A 26,632-nucleotide genomic window follows, 5' to 3' on the forward strand; every position below is an offset into this window, starting at 1 on the left:
AAACAACACAGTTAGCAAAATATTATTTAAAATGTACTTTAAGGTAAGGATGACGTATCATCATAATCATCACAATTCATTAGAACACAACTATTCAACTATCATAAGATTGTTTACTTAGTAACAGTTTGATCGTGCTAATTGATGCTATACTAATATAGTTTAAACTTAATCATAGGCAAAAAGAGTGTGTTTATCTGTTTATTTAAGTAAATAAGACCTACCTACAGAATCTGTTCATTCATTTTCAATAAAATTACATAACTTTAAAATAAAACGAGTACTTTTGAAAATACGCGCAATTACACAGGTAATATGCCTTGCGGCTTTCGTCAGCGCAGTGATGTCCCAGCACGGGCACGAGCACGCGCACTCCTCGCAGCACATCTCCAAGCACGACGGGCACGCGGAGCCGGTCGTCATCAAGGACCACCACGGCCACGAGAAACACGTCGACTACTACGTAAGCAACAAACAACATTAGTCTGTTGCAGTGCCTTCTTTTGTTTTACCTACACACTGACTATGGATTGTGTTACAGACGCACCCCAAGTACGAGTTCAAGTACGAGGTCTCGGACAAGCACACGGGCGACCACAAGACGCAGCACGAGCACCGCGACGGCGACGTCGTCAAGGGCTTCTACAGCCTGCACGAGCCCGACGGCTCCGTCAGGGACGTGCACTACGAGAGCGATAAGAAAACCGGGTTAGTTGTTTTATTTCTCAACTGTGTCTCAGCTCATGGCATGTTTTTGTTGTTAGAAATGTACCTAAGTAGGTAGTTATTTTAATTTGCTTACCCAAAGAGACACGTCAAGTAATGAAAGAATATAGAGAAATGTCTGAAGATACTGAAGATATTATACCTATTTTAATTTTGTAGTTAATTGATCATTTACTAATTCATTATGTTATTTGCAGTTTCCACGCTGAGGTGAAGCACAGCACCCACCACATCGTACCGGAGCACCACCATCACCATTAACGTTTGTTTCTCGTAACCATATTTTACCAATTTTTATTTAAATATAACAATAGTTTTTTAACAATAAAGTTTGTTTAAAAAAAGGTACGCTTAAGTTTGTTTTCTTATTGCAACATTAAAGTAAGTATAAAAGATAAACATTACAACGAGTGACCGAATTAAGCGAAGTAAATAAGTTCTTTCTTTCAACTTGGAGCACACAATGTCATAACTGTCATATGTTGCTTTATTTCGAAGCAGTAGCTAGATAATCTAGATATACCATATATAGGTTACTAGATTCTGCCCGCAGCTTTGCTCGCGTTAGAAAGACAAAAAGTAGCCTATGTCACTCTCCATCTCTTCAAATATCTCCCCTTAAAAAATCACGTCAATTCCTCTCTCCGTTTTGTCGTGAAAGACGGACAAACAAACAGACACACACACTTTCCCATTTATAATATTAGTATGGATTTCAATGACAGATGAACTAACATTATCAACGGAATGGTGGCCGATTACTGATCTGGGTACGTAGCCGAATGGCACAAACGCTCACGAAACGAAACGCTCATAGGTATCTATCTCTATCGCTCTTGCGTATTGGCGCGACAGAGCCAGACTACCTTTCGCGGCGTTTCGTTTTCGTTTCGATGGCATCCGTTGGCTCGTTGGCGACACAGACAATTTTATTGTGGGTCACAACAGAATGACTATAGCACAGGACCGGGAAAAGTGGCGTACTAGAAGAGAGGCCTATGCTGAACAGTGGGTAGTAAAAGGCTGATGTGATGATAATGATGATGATTTCAATACTCAATTTTTGACTAAACTATCAGGTAGGTACTCGTAATTAATACTACTAAACTAAACTTTTTTTTGAGGAAAATTGTCCTCCACGTTTATATTTCGTCTCAAAATCACAAGTAAAAGTTTGTTTGTTTAGTAAAAATTATTCAGTAAGTCTGATATTATACATTTTCTTTCAAGTTAAACATAAAATTTATTTTAATAATTATTAAAAGTATAACTAGGTATAAGAGATTTTACATGTTAAGGCTTCCACATAAGTAATAAATTTAGAGAACCGAATACTTAAATACACATAATTGTACTTTACTTACTCATAGTTGGCCCGTCTTCAGGAGCACTATGAATCAGTATACACACAATACATAAGCCGAAAATGAGGCATTAATGCGTTAATTGTTCTGTAATTGCAGAACAACTTGAAAAAGTGTATCCTGTTGTCATATTTTTTTAGGTAAATCAATTCAAACATGATACCTAATATGTGGTCAAATGGATTGTCAATATTTAATACACTTTGGATGACTTTTAATAATAATAAACTTGGCAGTCTGTTCGAAATAGGAATTTCGGAATAGGTAAACTGAAATCAGTAAACTGTCTTAAATATACAGACATTAGGTAACAATTACATTTTAGTTTTTTTTATAGAAATAAAATAGTACATTACGATACAAGTGCGTAAACAAGGAACGTTTTCGCACGTGTATCGTACGACGTTTTTCAGTACAGATGAGCCTCCGAAGTTTCGACCTGGCATATAATGAACCACTTCTCGCACTAGTGCGTAAAAAAAAACACCATCTGTACTGAAAAAATGTTTTCAGTACTTACAGATAAACTATTTTATAAATTATGTTTAGTATGACTAAAAATAAACAATTACATATGAAACATCAATGTTTTAAACATTAATCACTTTATAGTATGTTTATACTTTTTTCTACTCCCGTGTTGTTCATCATTTACCGTGTCGTGCATAGATCGCTAAAACCCTACATAAAATATGCCCGCCCCCGCCCGACGCCCCGCGCACCCAAGCATACGATATAGCTCTTAAAGCATTGTTAAGTAGCCTTTAAGGGATATAACGGGCCGCGCGGCGCCGGCGGGGGTGGGCGGCGGCGCGGGGAGTGCGAGCGACAGGGTGAGTGTAGAAACATTGCAGAGGACAAGTCAATATACTTATAGGAAACAGTGCGAATTTCTCGAAAGTTATTAAGAAAACTATTCAAAAGTAAGTGCATGGTCGTAGAAAAAGTATTTTTTCTACTCCCGTGTTGTTATTCGTCATTTACCGTGTCGTGCATAGATCGTTAAAACCCTACATAAAAGATGCCCGCCCCCGGCCGGCGCCCCGCGTACCCACGCATACGATATAGCTCTTACAGTATTGTTAGGTAGCCGTTAAGGGATATAGCGGGCCGCGGGGCGCCGGCCGGGGGCGGGCGGCGGCGCGGGGGAGTGCGAGCGACAGGTTGAGTGCAGAAACATTGCAGAGGACAAGTCAAAATACTTGTAGGAAACAGTGCGAATTTCACGAAAGTTATTCTAGAAAACTATTCAAAAGTATGTGCATGGTCGTAGAAAAAGTATTGTATGCAACGGTGTTTAACTGAGTCAAAAAATACTCGTGGCGTCTTAATAACAATTTTCGGCTTCGCCTCAAATTGTTACCCACGCCACTCGTCTTTTTTGACCTCCTTTAAACGCCTGTTGCATAAAATACTAGTATGCAACGGTGTTTAACTGAGTCAAAAAATACTCGTGGAGTCGTGGCGTCTTAATAACAATTTTCGGCTTCGCCTCAAATTGTTACTAGGGCTTCCAATACCGGGATCCCGGTATCTCGGGATCCCGGGATCCCGCCTTTTTTTTGGGCACATTTCAATACCGGTATTTAATTTAGCAATACCGGGATCCCGGTATTTTTAGAAACTAACAAATTATGCCAAATGAACGTAAATTACTCATCAAAAACGCTAAATTTCTGCATCACGATGGTCACTACACGCGTAAATCTTGCTTCTTGCTCTCGTTTTTCGATTTGACATATTCTCTGTTTGGTGTTTTTGCAATATTTGTATAAAAATGATAGTTTTATCGATGATTACCTAGATAAAGAATTAAAAATACGTGTCAAAAGCATTCATTGAGGAAGGTCTGCCGCGAACATTTTTTGACACATTTGTCGCACTTGTGAATTCGCACGTAAGTGAGACAGAGAAGCAACACGTTAAACGTAGTTGCAACAGGCCACAGATCCTCTGTAAACAAATCGTCTTGATGCATCTATATCATAGATATAACTTTTCAAAAAATTGGTTAATGCATACGAACTAACGTATACCGTAGCTACTCTAGCTCAAAACTTTGCCGTAACATTCCCTATAGTAACGAAATTGGGAACTCTCTACGAAATTGGGAACTATCAAAATGAAGAAAATTACTTTTCTTATCCGGAAATTAAGTGTTCCTATTCCGCGAAGTAATCTTTTTGATTTTGATTATCATGGATTTCCGCAAAGTAATGTGTGATTCCATAGATTATTTCTTAATGTGATTTTTAATAATTTATGTCGGACAATTTAGCTTTCTTGGTTAATTGTTCAATGAATTGGCGGATTTATTTTATTAGTGCTTTAGCGCCTCTAGCGCTACGAAAAATTACAATGTGTTTCCAAAAAAATCATCTCATGTTCTAATTTCTAAAGTCAATGATGAAACTATAGAGTGTGTGTAATCGAAAAATGCTCTTAATGCTTGTTATTTGATAAAGTGATATTATACATAGTTAAATCTACAGTACAATTACACCATTAACACTGACTATAAAATGTAACATAGCATGAATGAGACACAGCTTCCTAGTATCACAGCATTCACAGCCATACTAAAGAAGAGGCGACTAAGGTGGCTTGGGCATGTGTATCGAATGGAGCGGACTCGTTTGCCACGTTAAATCCTGCTGGGAGAGGTTGCAAATGCAAAGAGACCGGTCGGACGGCCAATGCTGCGCTTTAAAGATTGCGTGAAGCGTGACATGATCACTTTTGATATTCCATGGAACCAGTGGCAACGACTGGCCGAAAACCGACCCACGTGGCGCCGTCTTGTCCATGACGGTCAATCCAAGCACGCCAATGCCTGGTTCTCCTCCTTGAATGATAAACGCATGAGGCGTCACGAGCAGGGGCCCGTTTCTCGAAAGGTACAAGCCTTGTATTACAAGTGCGCAAACTGTCAATCGTATGGGTGTCAACCACCTTTCGAGAAACGGGCCACAGGCCTCTAACCCCCGCCCATCTGGGGGACCATACACCTGCCGTGTGTGCGGACGAGGGATCCTCTCTCGAATTGGGCTATACAGCCACGAACGTAAGTGTCGTAAGGATGCTGCTTGAATCGTCTGTTATAGATGCAAAGGACTGTTATTATTAAAATGTAAAAGGTTCTATTCCGCACAAGCTTAAAGAGATCAATTTGGCAGAAAACATGGTTTGCTATGGCCGCGTCTTCTTGCAAAATGTCCGATCTGGCGGCGATATCTAACTTACAGAATCACCTGAGTAGAGATCTGGCGCTCTTTCCCGCTTGCTTTTATACTGCGTCCTCAGTCCCACTCATAACAAAAATAAAGAGTCAGGGCGTAGCCCTTTGAACTATGTATACTTAAAAACAATAAAAGTTGAACCGACTTGGCCACATAAGTTTGCGAACCGTTTTGGGTTGAAATCGAAACTTTTTAAGTTGGAAATGTAATCGATTTGACCCATTTGTAAGTCGGATTGGCAAGATTCCGCTGTAGTATAACACGCATGAAAAGTAACAAACGAAATTTTGAATAAAATTTGTTATTTTAAGCAAATTACTTGGTTTTATATTTTCCCGATTTCAATACCGGGATCCCGGTATTGAAATCGCCAATACCGGAATGAATACCGGTATTGGATAAGGTCCGGTATTTGGAAGCCCTAATTGTTACCCACGCCACTCGTCTTTTTTGACCTCCTTTAAACGCCTGTTGCATATAATACTATTATTTCGTCTTAGTAAAATATACTTAATATTAAAACAGCTCGGTAAGTAGTCGTAAAATAAAACGCATACTTTTTACGCACGAGTGCGTAAAAACCAACTTCTCGCACGCTAAACAGCCAAAAAACGGGCACTTTTTGAGCAACTGTATTAAAATACTACATTACGATACAAGTGCGTAAAAAAGAAAGTTCGAAACGAGTGGCGATAAATTAAAACACGACCGAAGGAAGTGTTTTAAATCGACACGAGTTACGAATAAGTTATTTGCAATACTTCGAGTCATAAATGGATTTAAAATTAAAATGTAGGTACATATTAAACAATCGTCCCAAATCGTAATGTTTATGTTTATATGGCACACAATGAAATAAATAAATTGTGTTGGATGGATAGCAAAATCGAAAATATGAACGCAAGCATAACGCAAGTTTCAAAGCTTCAAAGATAGGTACGTCAATGTCAATGCGAAAATTGGGAGTTCGGATTGTTTATCGTTTTATTTCGTTGTAGTAATGTTTTTTCGCAACTGTATTAAAAAACGTCGTTCGTCACACGTGCGAGAATGTCATTCTTCACTCGTCTCGAGTTTTGCCACTCGCGTGCCGCTCGTGGCAAAATGTCTCGGACCTAGTGATGTAATGACAATGACATACTTCTCGCACTTATAACGAAATGTACTATTATAGCCACTTTAATAGTACATTACTACAGAGGCCGGGACAAAAGGGGTTGCCGGCCGAAGATATATAGACGGATAGGTCTGAGGCGGGCAACCCCATTTCCCGCCGAGGTATGTATAGTGCTTTTCTCAAACATGGTATGAAATAAATAAAGTCTACTGAAAATAGTAACTTTGGATGGCTGTATCTCCTAAACGGTGCGTCGTAGCGCAAAAATAATCGAATTTTCGTTCCCCTTTGAAGCCCCGTATACGCTTATAAAAAAAGAAAAAGTTAAAAAAAAATTAAAAAAAATCGAAAAAAATTTTTTTTGTATGAAAACGCACCCTAAAATCAAATATTGTCCAGGGCCCGTACCAGTTGCAGTCGGCACGTCTATAAAGCCCCTTATAGTTTTTTTTTAATTGGCTAAATACCTGGATGTTATGTCACAATTATCTGTCTTTGGAAATTAAAAAAGAGGACTTTGCCGGCCTTGGCCTGCAAGGTTTGTATGAAATTCCATTATCTATTACTTCGCTGCCAATTGTAAGGCACATAACATCAATATTTCATACCATGTTTGAGAAAAATATTTTTAAAACATGCCTGATTATGTATCGTCAAAAACATTTCTCCACATATGAATGTTACATTTGAAACTGACGATGACTTACAATCCATGTCCTATCTAGAGCTAATGTTTGACAGATTATAAGTTCGAATCGGGCCGATCAATTTTTTTTACTGTTGTGCTTGCACTTTGCATAAAAATGCTACTTTTTAGACCGAACCCTGCCAAAGGAAATCAGTTTTTCACGCAACGCCGTACCTCATGAGTTGGACTATTACAGAGAAATCCGTATTACCTTGATTTTCATGTCATAAAACCAGAATTTTTGCACATTATCGTCAGTAGCCATCCTCACTTTGTTCTGGATAGGATCAAAGGAAAAATCTAAATGTTTTCTAAGGTATAATACATAATATATATGCTACAGCTGACCTTTAGCTATAATTTTAAAGTGCTAAAAACACAATTGTTATTTGTCTGTGCAGCATTCCACCTAAAGTCCTCTGTACATACTACGTTGCTTGTTAAAAAAAATGCAAAAACTGGACCAACAAAAATATTTTGAGACATTGAATCTAGTTACACAAATTCACGACAACCGGTTGAAAATATGGACCCGTAGACTGAAGTCCGTAGAATTAAGTCATAAGATAACTCTTTTCATTTTTGATCAAAGTTGACTTGTTTAACTAATGATTTGTCCTTGTGTGATTTCCATACTTCATTTCTTATTAGGTCTTGTGTTTCGCGGTTCTCGTGGCTACGGTAGTGGCCGAGGAAGCAGAAGATGGGCTCCACAGTCACGGCGTGGCTCATTGGCTGCATGGCCATGCGGCGCATGGAATCCATCACGGCCACGGTCACCACGGGCATGCGCGCTCGCATGTTCATGAAACGCGCCATGTAATCCCTATTCATGAGCATCATGAACATGGTCACCATGAACACGAACACCATGTAAGTTTTCTTAGATTAACCCCCGTTTATGAATATAAACGTACTCTAAAGTTATCAAGCCCATAAAGTTCGTTTGTCCCTTTCCGACGTATTGGTGTGATAGAAAAGGACAAACGAACTTTATCGGCTTGATCACTTTAGAATACTTTTATGAATTAGGTTATACTTCAAAAAATTTGGTTGTCTTTTTAGATAGAATTGGTAACTATAACTTTAAAATGAAATTTTTTATAAGGTTTGTTTTCCATAAAAGAAACAACTGCATTTTATTATGCAATAACGGTCAACCGGGGTGGCTTTAGGAAAATTTGGGGTTACTTTGATGGTATTCGAACGGCTTTACAGTCTGACCAAAAAGAGTAGAAATAAAAGTGGCAACATCGTAGCGTCGTCCCGTTTTCTCACACATATTGATTTGAAAGGGATGACAATACAATGTTGCCACTGTTTAATTTCTACTCTTTTTGGTCAGACTGCAAAATTACCAATATTCATTATTTACTGAAACTGTTTGCCTAACTACATAGGTCAATAAATTTCTGTCAATCTGCAATATAAAATCTCGAATTTGATTAAAGTAATAAATAGGTATGAGTTGCCTCTGCGTTTCTAAGCCACCTTGATTAGCGTACCTTAAGATGCAAACTGAATAAAGACTAACTCACTTATAGGTTCTGTTATTATAATCAGTTTTAATGGTGTGCTTTTACAAATATTTGAGACTAGTGGTTGCTCGCCGTCTTAGATAGTAGCTTTTCAAAGGTACCATAGAGACGCCGAACGCTACCCGCAACGGGTTAGATCGATTATAGTAGCTTCGTGGCTTATTTTTTCAATAAATTGTGTTCTCAACTCAATTCAGAAGCATCCCAAGTACGAGTTTGAGTACTCCGTAGACGGCGACGTCGTGAAGGGCCGCTACAGCCTGCACCAGCCCGACGGCCACGTGAGGCATGTGGAATATCACGCCGACAAACATGGGTGAGTCAAACTAAAGAAACCCTTGCGTTCTATAGAGGAGCAATTAAAAAAAGGATCACCTGAGAGGGAGAGGGGCGAAGAACAAATGAAATCTTAATACTTATGACTTTCTGTAGGAATAAGGCCGGCAACAGACGAGTCTTAATTTTCATAATCTTAAAAAAAATTGTATGCAAACTGACACTGACAGATCTGTCAGTGTCAGTTTGAACTGTCAATTTGCATATAATTTTTTTTTAAGATTATGAACTTTTAAGACTGTCTGTTGCCGGCCTAACTCAGAAAGTGGTTTGATTTATCCGTATCTCAGGTTCATGTGTTTTTAAATCCCCAGTAACGTTTTGTACGAATTGACAACGTTTCAAATTTTCAATGTCCCTTAATCGAAAACCATTTCGAGATATACGCCTGTAGATTACAAAAATATATTTTTTAATATTTTTTTTTCCATATTTTTAGTAAAAAATTCTTAAAAATAGTTTAAAACGGTAAGTGACGTTACGTAGTTGATTCAGGCTATTCAGAGCTGCCACTATAATAAAAAAAATCTTCCGGTTAGGATTCACTAGAGTTTGACTGTGACACTTATACCGCTCTTAGTATGGATATTAGAGGTAAGGAGCGAAACCTTTGAGGTATCAGAAGTGCACATACAAATCCATAGATAGGTGGCGCTGCAATTGCATTTACATAAGGTTTTGACACGTCATTTTTCGACTGTTCTACTTTGACAGATTTCTGTCCTTATACTTCCACATTCCGTAGCTCGTAGTTATTCAATATTTATTGACAGTGACACTTGACAGTCAAACATCTCGGACTGTTTAAGCTGACTGTTAAAACTATGGTTATAGGAATGATTTTGTCGTTTTCTTAGGTGTAACATGAAATAACACATGTGACGTCATTAAGTTGAGTCTTGACGTTTGTTCTGCTCGAAGTAGTAATAAAAAGGGATTTTCGCATTAAAATAGCAGTTTTTTTGAAAAAAAAAATACGATTCTCTTTAATTTTTGAGTTCTTTCAAACTGAACAATAAAAAGTAGTACTCAAAATATGAAATGTTGTCAATTCTAGTAACAATTCATTAACCCGACCAAATTCCACTTTAGCAATAAACGTCAAATTAAGCTACATTTTATAACTGACCACCTATTTCAAATAACTGTTACAGATTCCAAGCAGACGTAAAATACAGCGTACACCATGGTCATCACCATCATGGACATCAACATCATGGTCTCCATCATCACGGCCACCATCATCATATTCACCATGATCACGGACTCCAACATCACGGTCACCATGGACTCGAACTTCATGGACTCCATCACCATAGCCATCATCATCACGATCATGAACATCATGGACTCCATCATCTTAGTCATCAACACGGTCATGAACATCATGGACTTCATCATCATGGTCATGATGGTCATGAGCATGCATCATGGTCATGAGCATCATGGTCATGAGCATCATGGTCATGAGCATCATGGTCATGAGCATCATGGTCATGAGCATCATGGTCATGAGCATCATGGTCATGAGCATCATGGTCATGAGCATCATGGTCATGAGCATCATGGTCATGAGCATCATGGTCATGAGCATCATGGTCATGAGCATCATGGTCATGAGCATCATGGTCATGAGCATCATGGTCATGAGCATCATGGTCATGAGCATCATGGTCATGAGCATCATGGTCATGAGCATCATGGTCATGAGCATCATGGTCATGAGCATCATGGTCATGAGCATCATGGTCATGAGCATCATGGTCATGAGCATCATGGTCATGAGCATCATGGTCATGAGCATCATGGTCATGAGCATCATGGTCATGAGCATCATGGTCACGAGCATCATGGTCATGGGCATCATGGTCACGGGCATCATGGTCACGGGCATCATGGTCACGAGCATCATGGTCACGAGCATCATGGACATCATCAGGTCAGAGCATCATGGTCATTTAGCATCATGGTCACGAGCATCATGGTCACGAGCATCATGGTCACGAGCATCATGGTCACGAGCATCATGGTCACGAGCATCATGGTCATGAGCATCATGGTCATTAGCATCACGGACTTCATCACTTTAGCCATCATCACGGTCATGAGCATCACGGACTCCATCACCATAGTCTACATCATCACGGTCATGAACATCAGGGACTCCATCATCTTAGCCATCATCACAGTGGACACCATCACACTGGTCATCATAATGTACTCCATCATCTTGGTCACCATAATCATTATGGGGTCCATACTTACGGTCACCACCATGATCACCAACATCATGGAATACATCACCATGGTCACCATATTCATGGACTCAGCCACCATGGACCTGGTCCCCATCACGAAGAACACCGGCATCATAGTCACCATTAATGATCTTACCTTCCACTTAAACCCGACTCCAATACAACGTTCCTTTATTGTGTTTAGTTTCTTTGACTTGTAGAAATTGTGTTTCATAACAATCATAATTGATAAATTACTTCCATTTCCTTCCTATTACCGAATAATAGTTTATTACTCGGTTTGATTCCGAAATTAATATGCGTCGTAATTTAACATAAAGTAAATTCAATGTGACGTATTCGAATAAACAATTTTTGTACGATTTATGTCGTATATAATAGTTATTATTAGCGTATATTAAAGTTCGAATCAGTGATAAAATAATATTTGTTTTCGTAATACAAAAATAAGGATTGCATCTTACAATGGCACACAAGAACGTAGTTTTGTGTTACACCTGAAGATACATTTCACTTTAAATAATAATCTAAGATAATAAGATTTAATCACAAAAATAACACTTCTTTTCAATGTTTATTGTTTTCAGTCTAAACCAATAACATTTATTATTCTTATCGTATCTAGAGCATAATATTAGTATTCGGTTACCACGATAGTTACTCATGAAATAAAACTATGGAAACGGATTATATCGCGTATAATGAATTTACAATTCTTTTCGACGTTACACTTTACACTACACTTTACAGTGTTCGAAACGTCGGGATATTCATACGCGATATCATAAATTTCCATAGTTATATTTCGTATCTAGAGCATGTTTGGTGTATTCCTAAATGTTTTGTAAAATTGACAATCCGATAAAATCGTTGTTATCTTTCCATCCTATCATGATGACAGATTATAAAGGGACAAACGAATTATTATTTACCTACTTTACTAAATGATTATGAATACGAAAAAAGAAGAGTCGTGATATGTGTTCGTATCATTTACGACAATTATCTTTCCGTACAGACTCATAACTTAAACTACAATATTAACATCTTGACACAGAAGTGAAGAGGATTGCTGATATATTTCGGCAGGGGCCTGTAAGTTTTCAGTAATGTGCAATTGAAAGTGCCGTAATTTTCATTTACGGGCCCTGTTTTATATTTCGTATAATAAATAGGCCAAGTATCATTTTTTTGTAAACTGCCTCACTCAATTCTATTTTTGATTAGGTACTCGGACTAGTTTATTTCGCTCTGTGTTTCAATTTTCTATTTTTAAGCGAATGATTGTGATTACTGATACATTGTTTCTCTTCATATTAAAGCATTAGAAAAATATTTTTTAATTTTTTATTTATTTAAGTATTCAAAATACTGTTTACTTATTTCAATGTTGAGCTGAATGGTAATCCTATATGGTATATTTAATACCAAATTAAATGGTTTTCTACACTTTGTTGGTAAAATTGCAAACAAAAAATGAAAATTATATTTTGTGCGGCTTTACACATTTTTATATAAAAAATTGAATAGACTAAACTTAAATTATTTAGTATTCAAACTTTACTGTGATTGGGATGAATTTATGTGAAGTTTTGATTGTCATTTTGTATATTTTCAGACGTATTTTATATAAAGAGTAAAGGACCTCACTCAATTCACTTTAAAAAAGCCGGTAATAGTGAGCGTCGTGTAAGGACGAAGATACTATATTTCTCAAAGGGCGAACGACCTTGTTATACTGCACTTGAAGTATTTTGAAGGAACAGGTTTGATTGCTCTTAAATTAAGTATATAAAAGCCGAAAGTACTAGATCTCATTCATCAATTACCAAGACATATTCGACCGTTCAACAGCTTTTATTTTATTTTAAAATGTACTCTAAGGTAAACAAAATTATTTCTCTATTTCTGAGGTGCTAAAATTTTATTTGTTTAAATGATTTAACTGTGAATCTTATTAATTTGCTTTTTTCATTTTCATTTCTTATTAATTGGCCTTTATGCTGACACACATGGTCTTTTCTTTATTTTATTGTTTGTTGGTATTCATTACCGTTTAATATGTTGATGTGTGTTTGCAAATAAAATATTTTTCTTTTTTACTTTATTTGTAGATATTGGTGGTAGCCGCTACCTTGGCTGTAGCTCTAGCTCGACCTCAAGAAGGGCTCGGCCACAAATATGAACAAGGGCATGCGTACTCGTCTCAAAGTATTGTTCTTCATCAGAGCCACGGTCATGAGCTTGGGCATGAACAATTAGGTCATGTTCAGCTTGGTCATGTGCAACTCGGTCATGTGCAGCACGAGCCCGTGCACGTAGTGTCATATCAGCCGATCCAAACTGAATCTCACCACTCTCACCACCACGCCGTCTCCTCACAAAACATCCAGCGTCACGACGTGCCCGGCAAGGCGCCCGAGGGCCACCACGACTACTACGCGCACCCTAAGTACGAGTTCGAGTACAAGGTGGAGGACCCGCATACCGGCGACAAGAAGGCGCAGCACGAGGCCCGCGACGGCGACGTCGTCAAGGGCTACTACAGCCTGCATGAGCCCGACGGCACTGTCAGGATCGTGCATTACACTGCTGATCACAAAACTGGGTAAGTTACAATGTAATAATACTTATTTTATTAAAATCTGAACATTACATTCATCGGTGCCCTTTTTTTATCGGCCAATGTTTAACATTTTAGTCTGCTGGTAAATCATACTGACAATAATTTCGATACCAGAAATAGAAATCATAATTTGGCTTCAGCGCTCTGCACTTCCGATGATGACATCAGGATAATTATAAATATTTCTTTGGATCTTATAATAACATGCTCCTTTTCTCCCCAGATTCAATGCCCAGATCCAGCGTGAAGGACACGCCAAGCATGTAGTACCCACTCATCACCATTAATTTGGTTACCAAGTTTGTGTCTTCCAAATAATTTATGATTTGTGTTTGTGCTTGTAATACGATTGTGTAATTTTATGTGTTATAATCGTTGTAAATATAAATAAAAATATTACATCTATTTCGTTGTCTAACTGTAATTATTCTCCAAATTGAATAGAATTTTGAGCTTAGCTACTTATACTGCATATAGATATTGACTTTTTGTATTCGTCTTAAGAATATAAAACATCTTTTTTGCAAAAGTTGTTAAATCGTGCGATTTTCCTCGAAAGTCTTGTCAATTGACGTCCAATGAGGTATGAAATAGTACATTCGTTATAAGTGCGAGAAATATGTCATTAAACTCGAGACGAGTGAATAAAGACATTCTCGCACGTGTGACTAACGACGTTTTTTAATACAGTTGCGAAAAAACACTACTAAAACGATAAACAATCCGAACTCCCAATTTTCGCAATGACATTGACGTACCTATTAGGGTGGAGCGAAAAAACACTTTTCTGGAATTAGCAAACCTAATAGTCAATCAATGACCCTTAAGTCTATGAAACCTTTGTGCAAATTTTCAGCTTTTTAAATCAACATCTTCCGCCTCCGCATTAGGCATTGAACTATTATGTACTACGTACTAGAAATGACAACTCGAACATATTCTGTGCGCCGACCGGCAGCGGCGGCAGCGCGAGGCGCATGCGCGTGAAGCGAACCGTGTCATAGAGTAAGACTTGACCACCTAGACGCGACACTTTTAGTGTAGACCTTTGTTTTATACTTTGTGTGTGAAATACTAAGTAGTTTACTTTTAGCACTATTATACATTGTGTTATATTTAATTTCTACTCAGTGAAATAAACATACGTAATTGTTTTTTTCATAAATTTTAATTTCCCTTGAATAAAATTAGTTTTGTAAGTTTCTGTCGCTCAGAATAATAATCGCGCCATTCACCTTGTTTTACCTCCCTTAAACACCGGTTGCATTAAATACTATTTCAGTGTTGGTGTCACTATTTTTCGTCAATAATGAGAATTCAGAAATAATTCAAAATCATGCTTATTGTATAATATTATCGACTAAAATTCGTATTAGAACCGTGTAATATTCAAAAGTATAAATTGAAATAAATATTTTTATATTATATGTTGAAAACAGAATATGATCACAATTATTATACCTTATTACCTACATGTCATGTCTGCGCGATTCATCTATGATTCCAGTTGTCAAAATGGCGGCCATAGCTTCGCGTTTAAGGAGCCCGTCCCTTCATTATAATAATTACGTAAATTAAGTTAGATCAAAATAGCTTGTCTACTAACCGATGAAATGTGACACCGTCACTTTTATTAGATTTTCTCGTATGGCTTCAACAGTATCTTATAGCACAGGAAGGCATTTTTTCATTTTATTTGTGTGCAGTCAGAGACAACCTCCTCCCACCACGCGCAGAGACTGACTGAGGCAACATAAGTCCACTGGACTTATGTTCGTGGCGCAAACTTTTTGTTCGCCGTGTCCTCTCTAGTACATTATACCTCAATGGCATTAGGTTTGAAATTTTGAAAATCTCATACAAACCTGAAAAATCAACTTTCAGATAAAAAATGTTTTTCGGCAGTATTATGTTCAGTATACATTATTTATACATATTATTACAAGAAACTACCAAGAGTTGCGAAAATTGCGTTAAAAATCGCCAATTTTCAGAATTTTAGCGGCTATTTTGGCCAATGTACTAAAACTAGGCGAACTTTGGGGATTTTTGACGCTATTTTCGCAAGTTTTTCTTATAATGATATGAATGTATCAATAACATATACTAAACATAATACTGCCGAATTTTTTTTTCTAAAAGTTGAATTTCAGGTTTGTACGAGATTTTCAAAATTTCAAACCCAATGCGGAGGCTGAAGATGTTGATTTAAAAAGCTGAAAATTCGTACAAAGGCTTCATAGACTAAGGGTCATTGATTGATAACTATTAGGTTTGCTAATTCCAGAAAAGTGTTTTTTTCGCTCCACCCTAGTACCTATCTTTGAAGCTTTTAAACTTGCGTTTATATTTTCGATTTTGCTATCCATCCCACACAATTTATTTATTTCATTGTGTGCCATAAAAACATAAACATTTACGATTTGGGTCGATTGTTTAATATATAACTACATTTTAAATCAGTCGACCATTTATGCCTCGAAGTATTGCAAATAACATAAAATAATTATGACAAATCGCGTAACATATTAAGGTTTTTGAACGTGCATTAAGTTGGTAACATTGGTAAGATGCCACTACTTTAAATGACAGACGACGCGTTTCGTTCCATTTCACGTTCTGTTTACACGACTCATTATGAGCCACTTTATCAAAGCTGCACTTTATCGCTGTATTGAGCCACTTTTTCAAAGTATAAACCATTTTATAAATTATGTTTAGCACACCAATTTTTGCACACCAATAATGGTTGAATGTAAATGGAAACTACCTAATCATCTTTAACATCTTGTAACTGTGTACCTACATTAATTCAAAATAAAGGTTTCTTTCTTTCTTTCTTTCTTCTTTCATAGTTACGTCTGTATCTGTCCGACGTCCGGCTATATCCAATTTTACTCAAAAATTATGAAAGTATTTTTTCATAAGACTTGAAACATATCAGTAGGGTACATAGTTTTTAACCGACTTCAAAAAAGGAGGAGGTTCTCAATTCGACTGAATGTTTTTTTTTTTTATTTTTTTTTTGTATGTATGTTACTCGATATCTCCGAGAATCGTGAACCGATTTTCAAAAATTTTTTTTTGATCGAACCGGTATAACCCCGAGTTGGTCCCATTGGCACCAAGTCAGGGTCTGATGATGGGATCCTGGAGAAATCGAGGGAACTCTTCAAATGTTATAGGCACATGTAATGTTTTTAGTCTATTTTTCAAAGGTACACCAGTATTTACGTCTGATGGTAATAATTTTATGTGGCTGAGCTGATGATGGAAGGTCAACTCCTCAATGGTTAGGAGTTAAAGGATAATTCTTTCACTACTGTACATGTATTCGGACTGATACATATAATATCACTAGGAACCACTAAAAATCAACTGAGCTGATGATGGAAGGTCAAGTCCTCAATGGTTAGGAGTTAAAGGATAATTCTTTCACTACTGTACATGTATTCGGACTGATACATGTAATATCACTAGGAACCACTAAAAATCAACAAATAAATAAACTTTTTAACAAAAAATAAAACCGCCTTCAAAAATAAGCGCGTTACAAAACACGGAGAAACTAAAAAGCCAAAAATAATAAACCTTTCAATTCAGATTTCTTATCGTATTGCAATAAGCTAAACATCCAAATTATAAACAAATCAATTATTTTTGGAGTCGGTACCAGCCTGTGTATGGTTGGGTGGGGCAAACAGGCAATAGCAAGGCGACGAACAGGTCTGGTACCGACTACAAAAATAATTGATTTGTTTATAATTTGGATGTTTAGCTTATTGCAATACGATAAGAAATCTGAATTGAAAGGTTTATTATTTTTGGCTTTTTAGTTTCTCCGTGTTTTGTAACGCGCTTATTTTTAAGTTTATATTCATGGTAATAGTATAAATATCTGGGCGACCGAGCTTCGCTCGGTTCTATTTTAATATATCACGTCTTTAGATAAAAAAAAACTCTTATAAATACAAAAACAAAAAAAAAGACAAAAAACAAAAACTTAATTTCTGACCGGGATTCGAAACCCTGACACCTACGATCTATCTGCGTACATTAGACCGACCTCGTGCGACTGAGCTAAGCGGAATCGATGCGCGCGCGGCGAAATTAAGGACCATATTTTACGTTTACAAATGCGAAAGAAAAACTCATGAAAACTCGAAAATTCGCGTTTTCCGGGATAAGGCTACGCTAGATCGATTTTTCACCCCCGAAAACCCCCACAAAACAAATTTCAGCGAAATCGTTAGAGCGGTTTCCGAGATCGTCGGTATATATAAATAAATAAATAAATAAATAAATATACAAGAATTGCTCGTTTAATAGTATAAGATAGACATAAACGTGTTTTTTAACAAACTTTATTAATTAAACACTAAATAAACAAATCACTATTTTGACAAATTCAATAACAATTGCGTAGCTAACTACGTTTAGGAAAACCAACGTTAATGGTGATGGTGGTGCTCCGGTACGATGTGGTGGGTGCTGTGCTTCACTTCAGCGTGGAAACTGCAAACATATAATAAATCAGTAAATATTGAAAACTGCTATAATAAAATACAATATCTTCAGATAGGTATTGATTTAGTTAATGCGATTAAATCCAATTTTAGTTCTAATAATTACGATATTTTCAAACATAAGCAGGCATTTTTTGTTATTTCATTAGTTGACGTGCTCATACAGATAAGAAATTAATCAACTCACCCGGTCTTCTTATCGCTCTCATAGTGCACGTCCCTGACGGAGCCGTCGGGCTCGTGCAGGCTGTAGAAGCCCTTGACGACGTCGCCGTCGCGGTGCTCGTGCTGCGTCTTGTGGTCGCCCGTGTGCTTGTCCGAGACCTCGTACTTGAACTTGTACTTGGGGTGCGTCTGTAACACAATTCAACTGTCAGTGTGTAGGCAAAACAAAAGAAGGCACTGTAACAGGCTAAAGTTGTTTGTTGCTTACGTAGTAGTCGACGTGTTTCTCGTGGCCGTGGTGGTCCTTGATGACGACCGGCTCCGCGTGCCCGTCGTGCTTGGAGATGTGCTGCGAGGAGTGCGCGGGCTCGTGCCCGTGCTGCGCCGCCACCAACCCCACCAGACCAGCGACACACAAAATCTATAATGTTAAAAATCTTAGTTTGATCTCCAAGTCCAAATCCGAAATTCAACTCACTATTTCAAATTTTAAAGTAAGTATTTTAAAATACCTTGAAATACATTTTTTGTTTTAATTAGTTGTACTCGATGAAAGGACAGTTGTGAACTGATACATTTTTAAAACTAACCAGTTCTTTTATACATTAACTTGAGGATTACAAATCGAGCGATATCCATTAAAGAGTAAGAAATTTATTATCATGCATGTTCTTAATTAAGATACTGCCCAAACTTAGTAAGTAGGTACGAGAGATCAAAATTTCGTAAATACAGGTGAAATCAAATTGGTGATACAAAATAATATTTTTTGGATCTACTCATGACTACAGCCAAATTTTACTATGGGGCCATCTTCGAAAACATCGCTTCAAAATCTACATCTCCATACAAATTATGAAAACAACTTTTGCTGATTCATTAATTAAATTAAATTATTAACCCAAACTGATTGGTAGTATCAAAATTTTCTACCACATAATGTATACCGCATGTTAGCCTGGGCAAAAGCCTACACAAAGAAGTGATGGCGGGATGACATCTATGCATTTTACAGCAACTGAATGGAACATGTAGCGAACCGTGCTGAATGGTAGAACACAGGGGAGGCTTTTGCCCAGCAGTGGGACCAAATTAAGCTTTGTAAATATAACTGAACTTTATATTTTCATAAAAGCATCCTTGCTGCTCATATGTTTTTATTGGTATCAAGATCCTCTGTTCTCGATTTTGTGGTGTGATAAACAAACACCCGATACTAACTTTTTTGCAATAAGTTACTTCAATTATCTGCTAAACAGATAATAATTAATCGTAACATAAGCACTGAAGCTGTAGTAGTTTCATGTGTTCTGCCTACCCCTTTATGGGATACAGGCGTGATTGTATGTATGTATGTATGTATGTAACATAAGCTAACATTGTACTTGTAGTAAAAATTTTGCAATACTAGCCGCCGTTTTACGAGTGCGCTCGAGACCAAATGTTTTGCGAAACTTTTCACAACAATGCTTGCGTTTGGTCGTAGCTTTTTAATTAGTAATAAATAATATGCACATCGATAATAACTATGTATCATGTCTTCGGCAATATAAAAGAGCAGTTTTCTTTCTATAGTATCAGTTAATAGTCTAACCTTATTGGACTTTTCAGTCAATTCGTCGCTCCGTTTTGCCGTGAAAGACGGACAAACAAACAGACACACACACTTTCCCATTAATAATATTAGTATGGATGGATTAAGTTACTAGTGCGACAAAACTGCGTCCTGTAAGACAGGGTTTCCTAGCTCCGAACACAGGGTCGTGATTTTCTGAAATTTATAATTTATATAATAAACATTTTTCATTTTTTTTTAATTTTCCAATTATGTGATCCTTTTCTGTTGTAATCTGTCTCAAATTTTGAAAGCATAAATGCATTAAATATATGCAACATAATGTCACCAATTTGGCGATTGGCTTACTTCCATATTCCTTCCATTCTTCCGTTATGGACTTATGGATATTGTCTTACTTTCGGTATTATAAAAGAAAAAAAATCCTTCAGGTTATGTATCAGTTCACAATCGGACTTCATTGGATCAACATCACTCAGCTATACCAAAAATGATTCTCAAAGTAAGTATAAATATAAATACATAGAACTCGTATTGATCTCTATATTAATTTTAGAATATAAATAGCTAAACAAAGATAATTAAGGTAATTGCATCCTATTTTGACGACATTTCTGGCTTTAGTTTAGGGACCCTGCCTATCACGTATGTACCTACTTATACTTCATCTATGAAGTCAATGGTCTCGGGCCAAATCTTGGTCCGGCCATTGTTAGAGCATTTCTTTTTTTTTTTGCTAATATTTTTTTTTAAATTGTTTTAGGGAATTTTAGGTCAATTGTACTCAGAATCACGAGTACTTTCAATCTCACTGGGAGACAAAGAATGTCCCAGAATTTCTATACATTTTTGTTACTTTCCTCTTTTGTTACCCCATACAACATGTACGGAAAATGGTAACATAATAAGAAAAAATCGTATGGGACAATTTTTTTAACTACTAGGATTGAAAAGGCTAGTAATTCTGAGTAGAAATAGCATATTTTTTTTTCCAAAATATCACACTTCATAAAAGTGGCCAAAAAAAAAGAAATGCTCATTACAGGTACCTATACGTGATGTAAGCACAGACATTTTGTTTTTTTATGCAATATAAATATCATTATATAACGATCTATAAAGCAAGCCTTAGTAAGTTTTATATAGAATGAGTTAATTTGTGTAATAATGTGCTAATATTAATTTATTTCAGGCTGTATGTCTCCTGGCCTTAGCCGCCATCGCAGCCGCCCAACATGAACATCACCACGGGTATTCCTCCCAATACATCTCGAAACACGACGGCCACGCGCAAGTGGTCACCATTAAGGACCACCACGGACACGAGAAACACATCGACTACTACGTAAGTTTTTTTATTTATTTATTTATAACAAGAAACTTACAACTATTTTACAAGAAACAATTCCGCCAAACTGAGGACAGTTTGTTGGCGGATAAAGCGCTCGTATATCGCATATATATTTCTTATTCTACGTTCTTAACTAAATAACTTACATACTACCTACCTATAAGCGGACATTGCTGCGCACCGACTAAACCTACTAAAAGTACTACTTTGGGACTAGTAGGTAAGGCATTAGGGTAATCTGAATGACAGAAATGCTCTGGTAATTCCGAAAGGGGAATCTTGATATGATGGAAATAATGGTGATTTTTATGCGACTTTTGTAATTAGACGACTTTCGGAATTACATTCATTAAATTGGTGACAGCTTACTTACTATTTTTTATACTTCAGCACTTTTATTTATGGATAGAAGACTTAGAAGTATATCTAAGATATTGAAAACGTTCGCGTTGAAATGAATCATTACAGGCAGTGTCCCTTAGGGACCATATAGAATAGACGGTACGAGAACTCGCAGACGAGTTTTATTACATTGCGGTATTGATGGCTGTGCAAAATTCTATGTAACCTCAAAAGCCCGCAACGTAACTAAAATCGCATGCAAGTTCGCACATTGTCTAAATCAGGCCTTAGGGATGTTCACACAATATTATGCAACTATAAATAATATAATAAATAAGTATTAAATAAATAAATATTATAGGACAGTTTTACACAGATTGACTGAGGCCCACGGTAAGCTCAAGAAGGCTTGTGTTGTGGGTACTCACACAACGATATATATAATATATATTAATACTTATATACATAGAAAACATCCATGACTCAGGAACAAATATCTGTGCTCATCACCCAAATAAATGCCCTTACCGGGATTCGAACCCGGGACCGCGGCGCAGCAGGCAGGGTCACTACCGACTGCGCCAGACCGGTCGTCAAATGTGGTTTATTTGACGACCGGTTTATTTAACTATTGATGTGGTTTATTTTAACCTCAGGCTGCTAGACAAGACCTGGGACCCAATATTAAACAACCTATTTGAGTGTGCCACTTAAAGTTTATTTAGCAATTAGCAGTCACATTAACTAACCTTATTCTATTTTAGACTCACCCTAAATACGAGTTCAAGTACAAAGTGGACGACGATCACACGGGCGACCACAAGACGCAGCACGAGCACCGCGACGGCGACGACACCAAGTCCAACTACCACGTCGACGTCAAACACATCGTTCCTCACCATCATCACTAGTGGGAACCACAGCCATCACAGACTAGAGTGTCCCGTGTGTCAGCGTTTAGTCAATATTACTTAATACGGCTGTTCACCACCATCATTAAAAACACTGAATAGAATTTTAATGCCACTATGTTATTTATGTAACCTGTTATTCTTTATTATTTATCTCTATTGTTTGAAATAAAACTACTTTGAGATAATTTGTTTTATGTTATTCAATCGTTTTTCACGTGGAATAGTTTTTTTTCTTTTGTTTCATTCGATTTAAAAACAAAATAATTTAAATCATAATTCTTTCCACTGATGTCCAATTTAGATGCCATTGTATGCAATGACTTTATTTAACCTGACTTTTACAAATCCTGGTAATTTGGGCCATTGTAATTGGCCATTTTACGAATATAAAGTGTATAATATAATTATCGAAGTTCAATAGTCTTCGTTTTATAATTGCTTTAAACACTGGGTTCAGAGGACCCAGTTGCGACCAAATGTGTTTGAAACTAGGGCGCGACTGTTCTAGTGTTAAATCATATTTTTTATGACTGATGTCCAATTTACTTAGACGTCATTGTGTCAATTATTTTATTAATAATAATTTACAAAAATCTTGTTATTTTCGGCTCTTTTTACTGTTTATTCTCGTTTCATATACAGTGAGTTTTATCATTGCACACTCATAAAAATCGTAATAATCATCAGGTGGTCACTGCAGGCACCACTTTTAGTAAGAAACCATATCACATTTTCGTAAAGGGGGCTTTTTAGGGTTCCGTAGTCAACTAGGAACCCTTATAGTTTCGCCATGTCTGTCTGTCCGTCCGTCCGTCCGTCCGTCCGCGGATAATCTCAGTAACCGTAAGCACTAGAAAGCTGAAATTTGGTACCAATACGTATATCAATCACGCCAACAAAGTGCAAAAATAAAAAATGGAAAAAAATGTTTTATTAGGGTACCCCCCCTACATGTAAAGTGGGGGCTGATATTTTTTTTCATTCCAACCCCAACGTGTGATATATTGTTGGATAGGTATTTAAAAATGAATAAGGGTTTACTAAGACCGTTTTTTGATAATATTAATATTTTCGGAAATAATCGCTCCTAAAGGAAAAAAAAGTGCGTCCCCCCCCTCTAACTTTTGAACCATATGTTTAAAAAATATGAAAAAAATCACAAAAGTAGAACTTTATAAATACTTTCTAGGAAAATTGTTTTGAACTTGATAGGTTCAGCAGTTTTTGAGAAAAATACGAAAAACTACGGAACCCTACACTGAGCGTGGCCCGACACGCTCTTGGCCGGTTTTTCTCTACTAGAAAGAATCAAAGACACATTTTTCTTACATGCTCGGAGGGAAAAATAGTGCACCTTTTTGTTAAAATGCATTATTATTTTTATTTTTTTATTGCATACATTATTTTATTTGGAACATAATAATTTTCTCACTGTGAAAATCAGTAGGTACGTGACAAGTCATATGCTTGCAAAATAATATCCACCTTATGCAATAACACTGGAATCTCTCACTAAGCTTAGGATTACATTTTAAACCTTCTTTACGCTCAGGATTCAACTATAAAAACATTTGCTTCGTTCAAGGTTTTTACGCTCTCGCCGTAAATTATGTCTGATATTTTGTCCTCTTGTCTCACAAATTTCTATTCCCTTTTCTAGGTAGGTGTATAAAATGGTAATAACAGCCTAGAACAAAAGGTATACGTCGTTCGTATTATCATGTGAAAATAGTTATTTGTTATACAAGGGGGCAAAGTTGTATTTTAACGCCGAGTGTGGAATTGAAAAACGAGCAAGTGAAAGGATTCTATAGTTGAACCACGAGCGAAGCGAGTGGTTCGAGAATAGAATTCTGAACTTGCGACTTTTTGAACACACGAGAAGTAAAATACATTTGCACCCGAGTGTAACACAAAACTTTTCCCCTCACTATAGCGAGGAAACTACAACGCAAAAAATGCCTTTTTCACTGCTTCCAGTAGTTCCACAGGTGGTAAATCATCTTTATTACTAGATTCACCTACTTTTATCAATTTTAAAGCAGTTAATTTGACTATATTCAAGGTCAAATTACTTTACGCACTAGTGTATAAAATGCGTTTTTACCCGCTGGTATTAAAGGACAAAACACATGTTTCCGAGCTAATGAGGGGAAAAAATTTATATTTGTCAAGTTAATGCGCTATCGTGAACACAAATGACAATACGAAACCTATATAGAATACCTTTTATTCTAGGCTGTTATTAACATATTGTAGAACATACTACAATAAAACAAATGAGTCTATGTAAACCTGTAATTAAATGCAATTTTCAAATTGAATAATTTAATTTATTTTCTTCATCTTAAAATTATGTAAAAATAACAATTGTGTCTTTATCACTGTTTAACAACTGGCAAATAAATAAATCCTTGTTATTCCCGTTTAGTGATGATGATGGTGAGGAACGATGTGTTTGACATCGACGTGGTAGTTTGACTTGGTGTCGTCGCCGTGACGGTGTTCGTATTGCGCCTTGTGGTCGCCCGTGTGATCGTCGTCCACTTGGTACTTGAACTCGTATTTGGGATGCGTCTGTAATTGAAATACGCAAGGTATAAGGTGAATATGTTCATACGATTGCAAGTAACTTAGACAGAAAGGATTAAGTATTACACTCATTACAAAATCATCTAAAAGACGAGGGAACGCCGGCAAAGAGGCTAAAAAGTCATCATCTAGAGAAACGTCTCGCAAATTTTCCGGATGGTATCAGCGGGACTGTATTGCTCATTCCACCAGGTTGAAATGGACTTAAAGCGCGTCAATGCTAATCATCAGCCTGCCGGGTTTCTCGTCGTGCGCTTTCTATTTTTTATGAATTTATTGATTTTAAGGGCTAGCGTGGGAACTATAGAAAGCTCTCTCATGCGTGAGAAAGAGAGAGCCTGTGTCACTTTCAGCAATTATCTCCACTTAAAAAATTACGTCAATTCGTCGCTCGTTTATGTATAGATCAATTATTTATTATTAAGGTGAGGTATTAAGATTTTTTTATACTTACGTAGTAGTCGACGTGTTTCTCGTGGCCGTGATGGTCTTTGATGGTGACTATCTGAGGATGTTCATCGTGTTTGGAGATGTATTGGGAAGAATACCCGTGGCCATGTCCGTGCTGTGCGACCGCAATGGCCACTAAGGCAAGAAGGCCCACAATCTGAAAATAATGGAATTTCATGTTTATATAAAAAAAAATTAAGTTGTGTAAATATTTAAGAGTTTTGAAAATTATAATGAACAAAGTTTCTTAAAAGATTAGAGTATGTAGTATGTAAATATCTATCGCTGAGCTTTCGATGGGACTACCTGGTTAATCAATATTTCTTATTGTTTTAAATGACAGCAAGATTTGGAAACAAAAAACAGTCGGACAAATGACAAGTTCGAATTGAGGAAATGAGAAAAAATTATTGACCCGTACTGGGTCGTTTTTTTTAGTTTGAAAAAAAAATCGATCATATTAAAAAAAGGAATAAATGTTTACTTTAAGCATCATTTTTAATAAGTATATGAGTGCAGTGCAGTTGATCTAATGAAGTCTATCTGTAAACTGATAACTACGCCGAACAAATTTGTTCTTTTATAATACCAAAATTGTAACAATAAGATATAAAGGAGTAATTTATTGATAATTAAAAAGTAAGTCAAAGCCAATCGCCAAATTTGCAACAAAGAGTGTGTCGCAAATTCAATGTAGCGGCTGAAATGAGTTGCACACTGTGTCTTGCCTATATATGTGACGTGCACAATTGATTTGCAGAATTTGAAGGAGAGAATAAAGTTTATTTTGGCTAGTTGTAACCATTTTCTTATTGCACTCGGTT

The 26,632-nt window shown here is 36.7% G+C and overlaps 3 protein-coding genes across 3 annotated transcripts; 2 read left to right on the plus strand and 1 right to left on the minus strand.

Annotated features, from left to right (window-relative positions):
• The first annotated feature begins 30 nt into the window (after window positions 1-30).
• LOC125226488 lies at window positions 31-14,179 on the plus strand. Its single transcript, XM_048130474.1, has 10 exons — window positions 31-43; window positions 311-463; window positions 542-708; window positions 924-960; window positions 8,870-8,988; window positions 9,589-9,602; window positions 10,187-10,422; window positions 10,948-11,382; window positions 13,381-13,874; window positions 14,116-14,179. Exons 1-10 carry the CDS (start codon window positions 32-34, stop codon window positions 14,177-14,179), a joined length of 1,731 nt encoding a protein of 576 aa, XP_047986431.1. The 5' UTR covers window position 31.
• Window positions 14,180-18,331: 4,152 nt separating this feature from the next.
• LOC125226489 (histidine-rich glycoprotein-like) lies at window positions 18,332-26,383 on the minus strand. The gene is made up of 7 exons (XM_048130475.1): window positions 26,293-26,383; window positions 25,813-25,965; window positions 25,213-25,343; window positions 19,394-19,454; window positions 18,852-19,004; window positions 18,606-18,772; window positions 18,332-18,407 (listed from the first exon to the last, which is right to left on the minus strand). Exons 1-7 carry the CDS (start codon window positions 26,302-26,304, stop codon window positions 18,344-18,346), a joined length of 741 nt encoding a protein of 246 aa, XP_047986432.1. The 5' UTR covers window positions 26,305-26,383; the 3' UTR covers window positions 18,332-18,343.
• Window positions 20,625-22,894, plus strand: LOC125226238 (histidine-rich glycoprotein-like). Its single transcript, XM_048130158.1, has 3 exons — window positions 20,625-20,661; window positions 21,352-21,504; window positions 22,617-22,894. The coding sequence occupies exons 1-3, from the start codon at window positions 20,650-20,652 to the stop codon at window positions 22,761-22,763; spliced, it is 312 nt and encodes a 103-aa protein (XP_047986115.1). The 5' UTR covers window positions 20,625-20,649; the 3' UTR covers window positions 22,764-22,894.
• Window positions 26,384-26,632: the final 249 nt, after the last annotated feature.

The sequence above is a fragment of the Leguminivora glycinivorella genome, chromosome 5, assembly GCF_023078275.1.
Source record: "Leguminivora glycinivorella isolate SPB_JAAS2020 chromosome 5, LegGlyc_1.1, whole genome shotgun sequence".
Taxonomy (NCBI): Eukaryota; Metazoa; Arthropoda; class Insecta; order Lepidoptera; family Tortricidae; genus Leguminivora; species Leguminivora glycinivorella.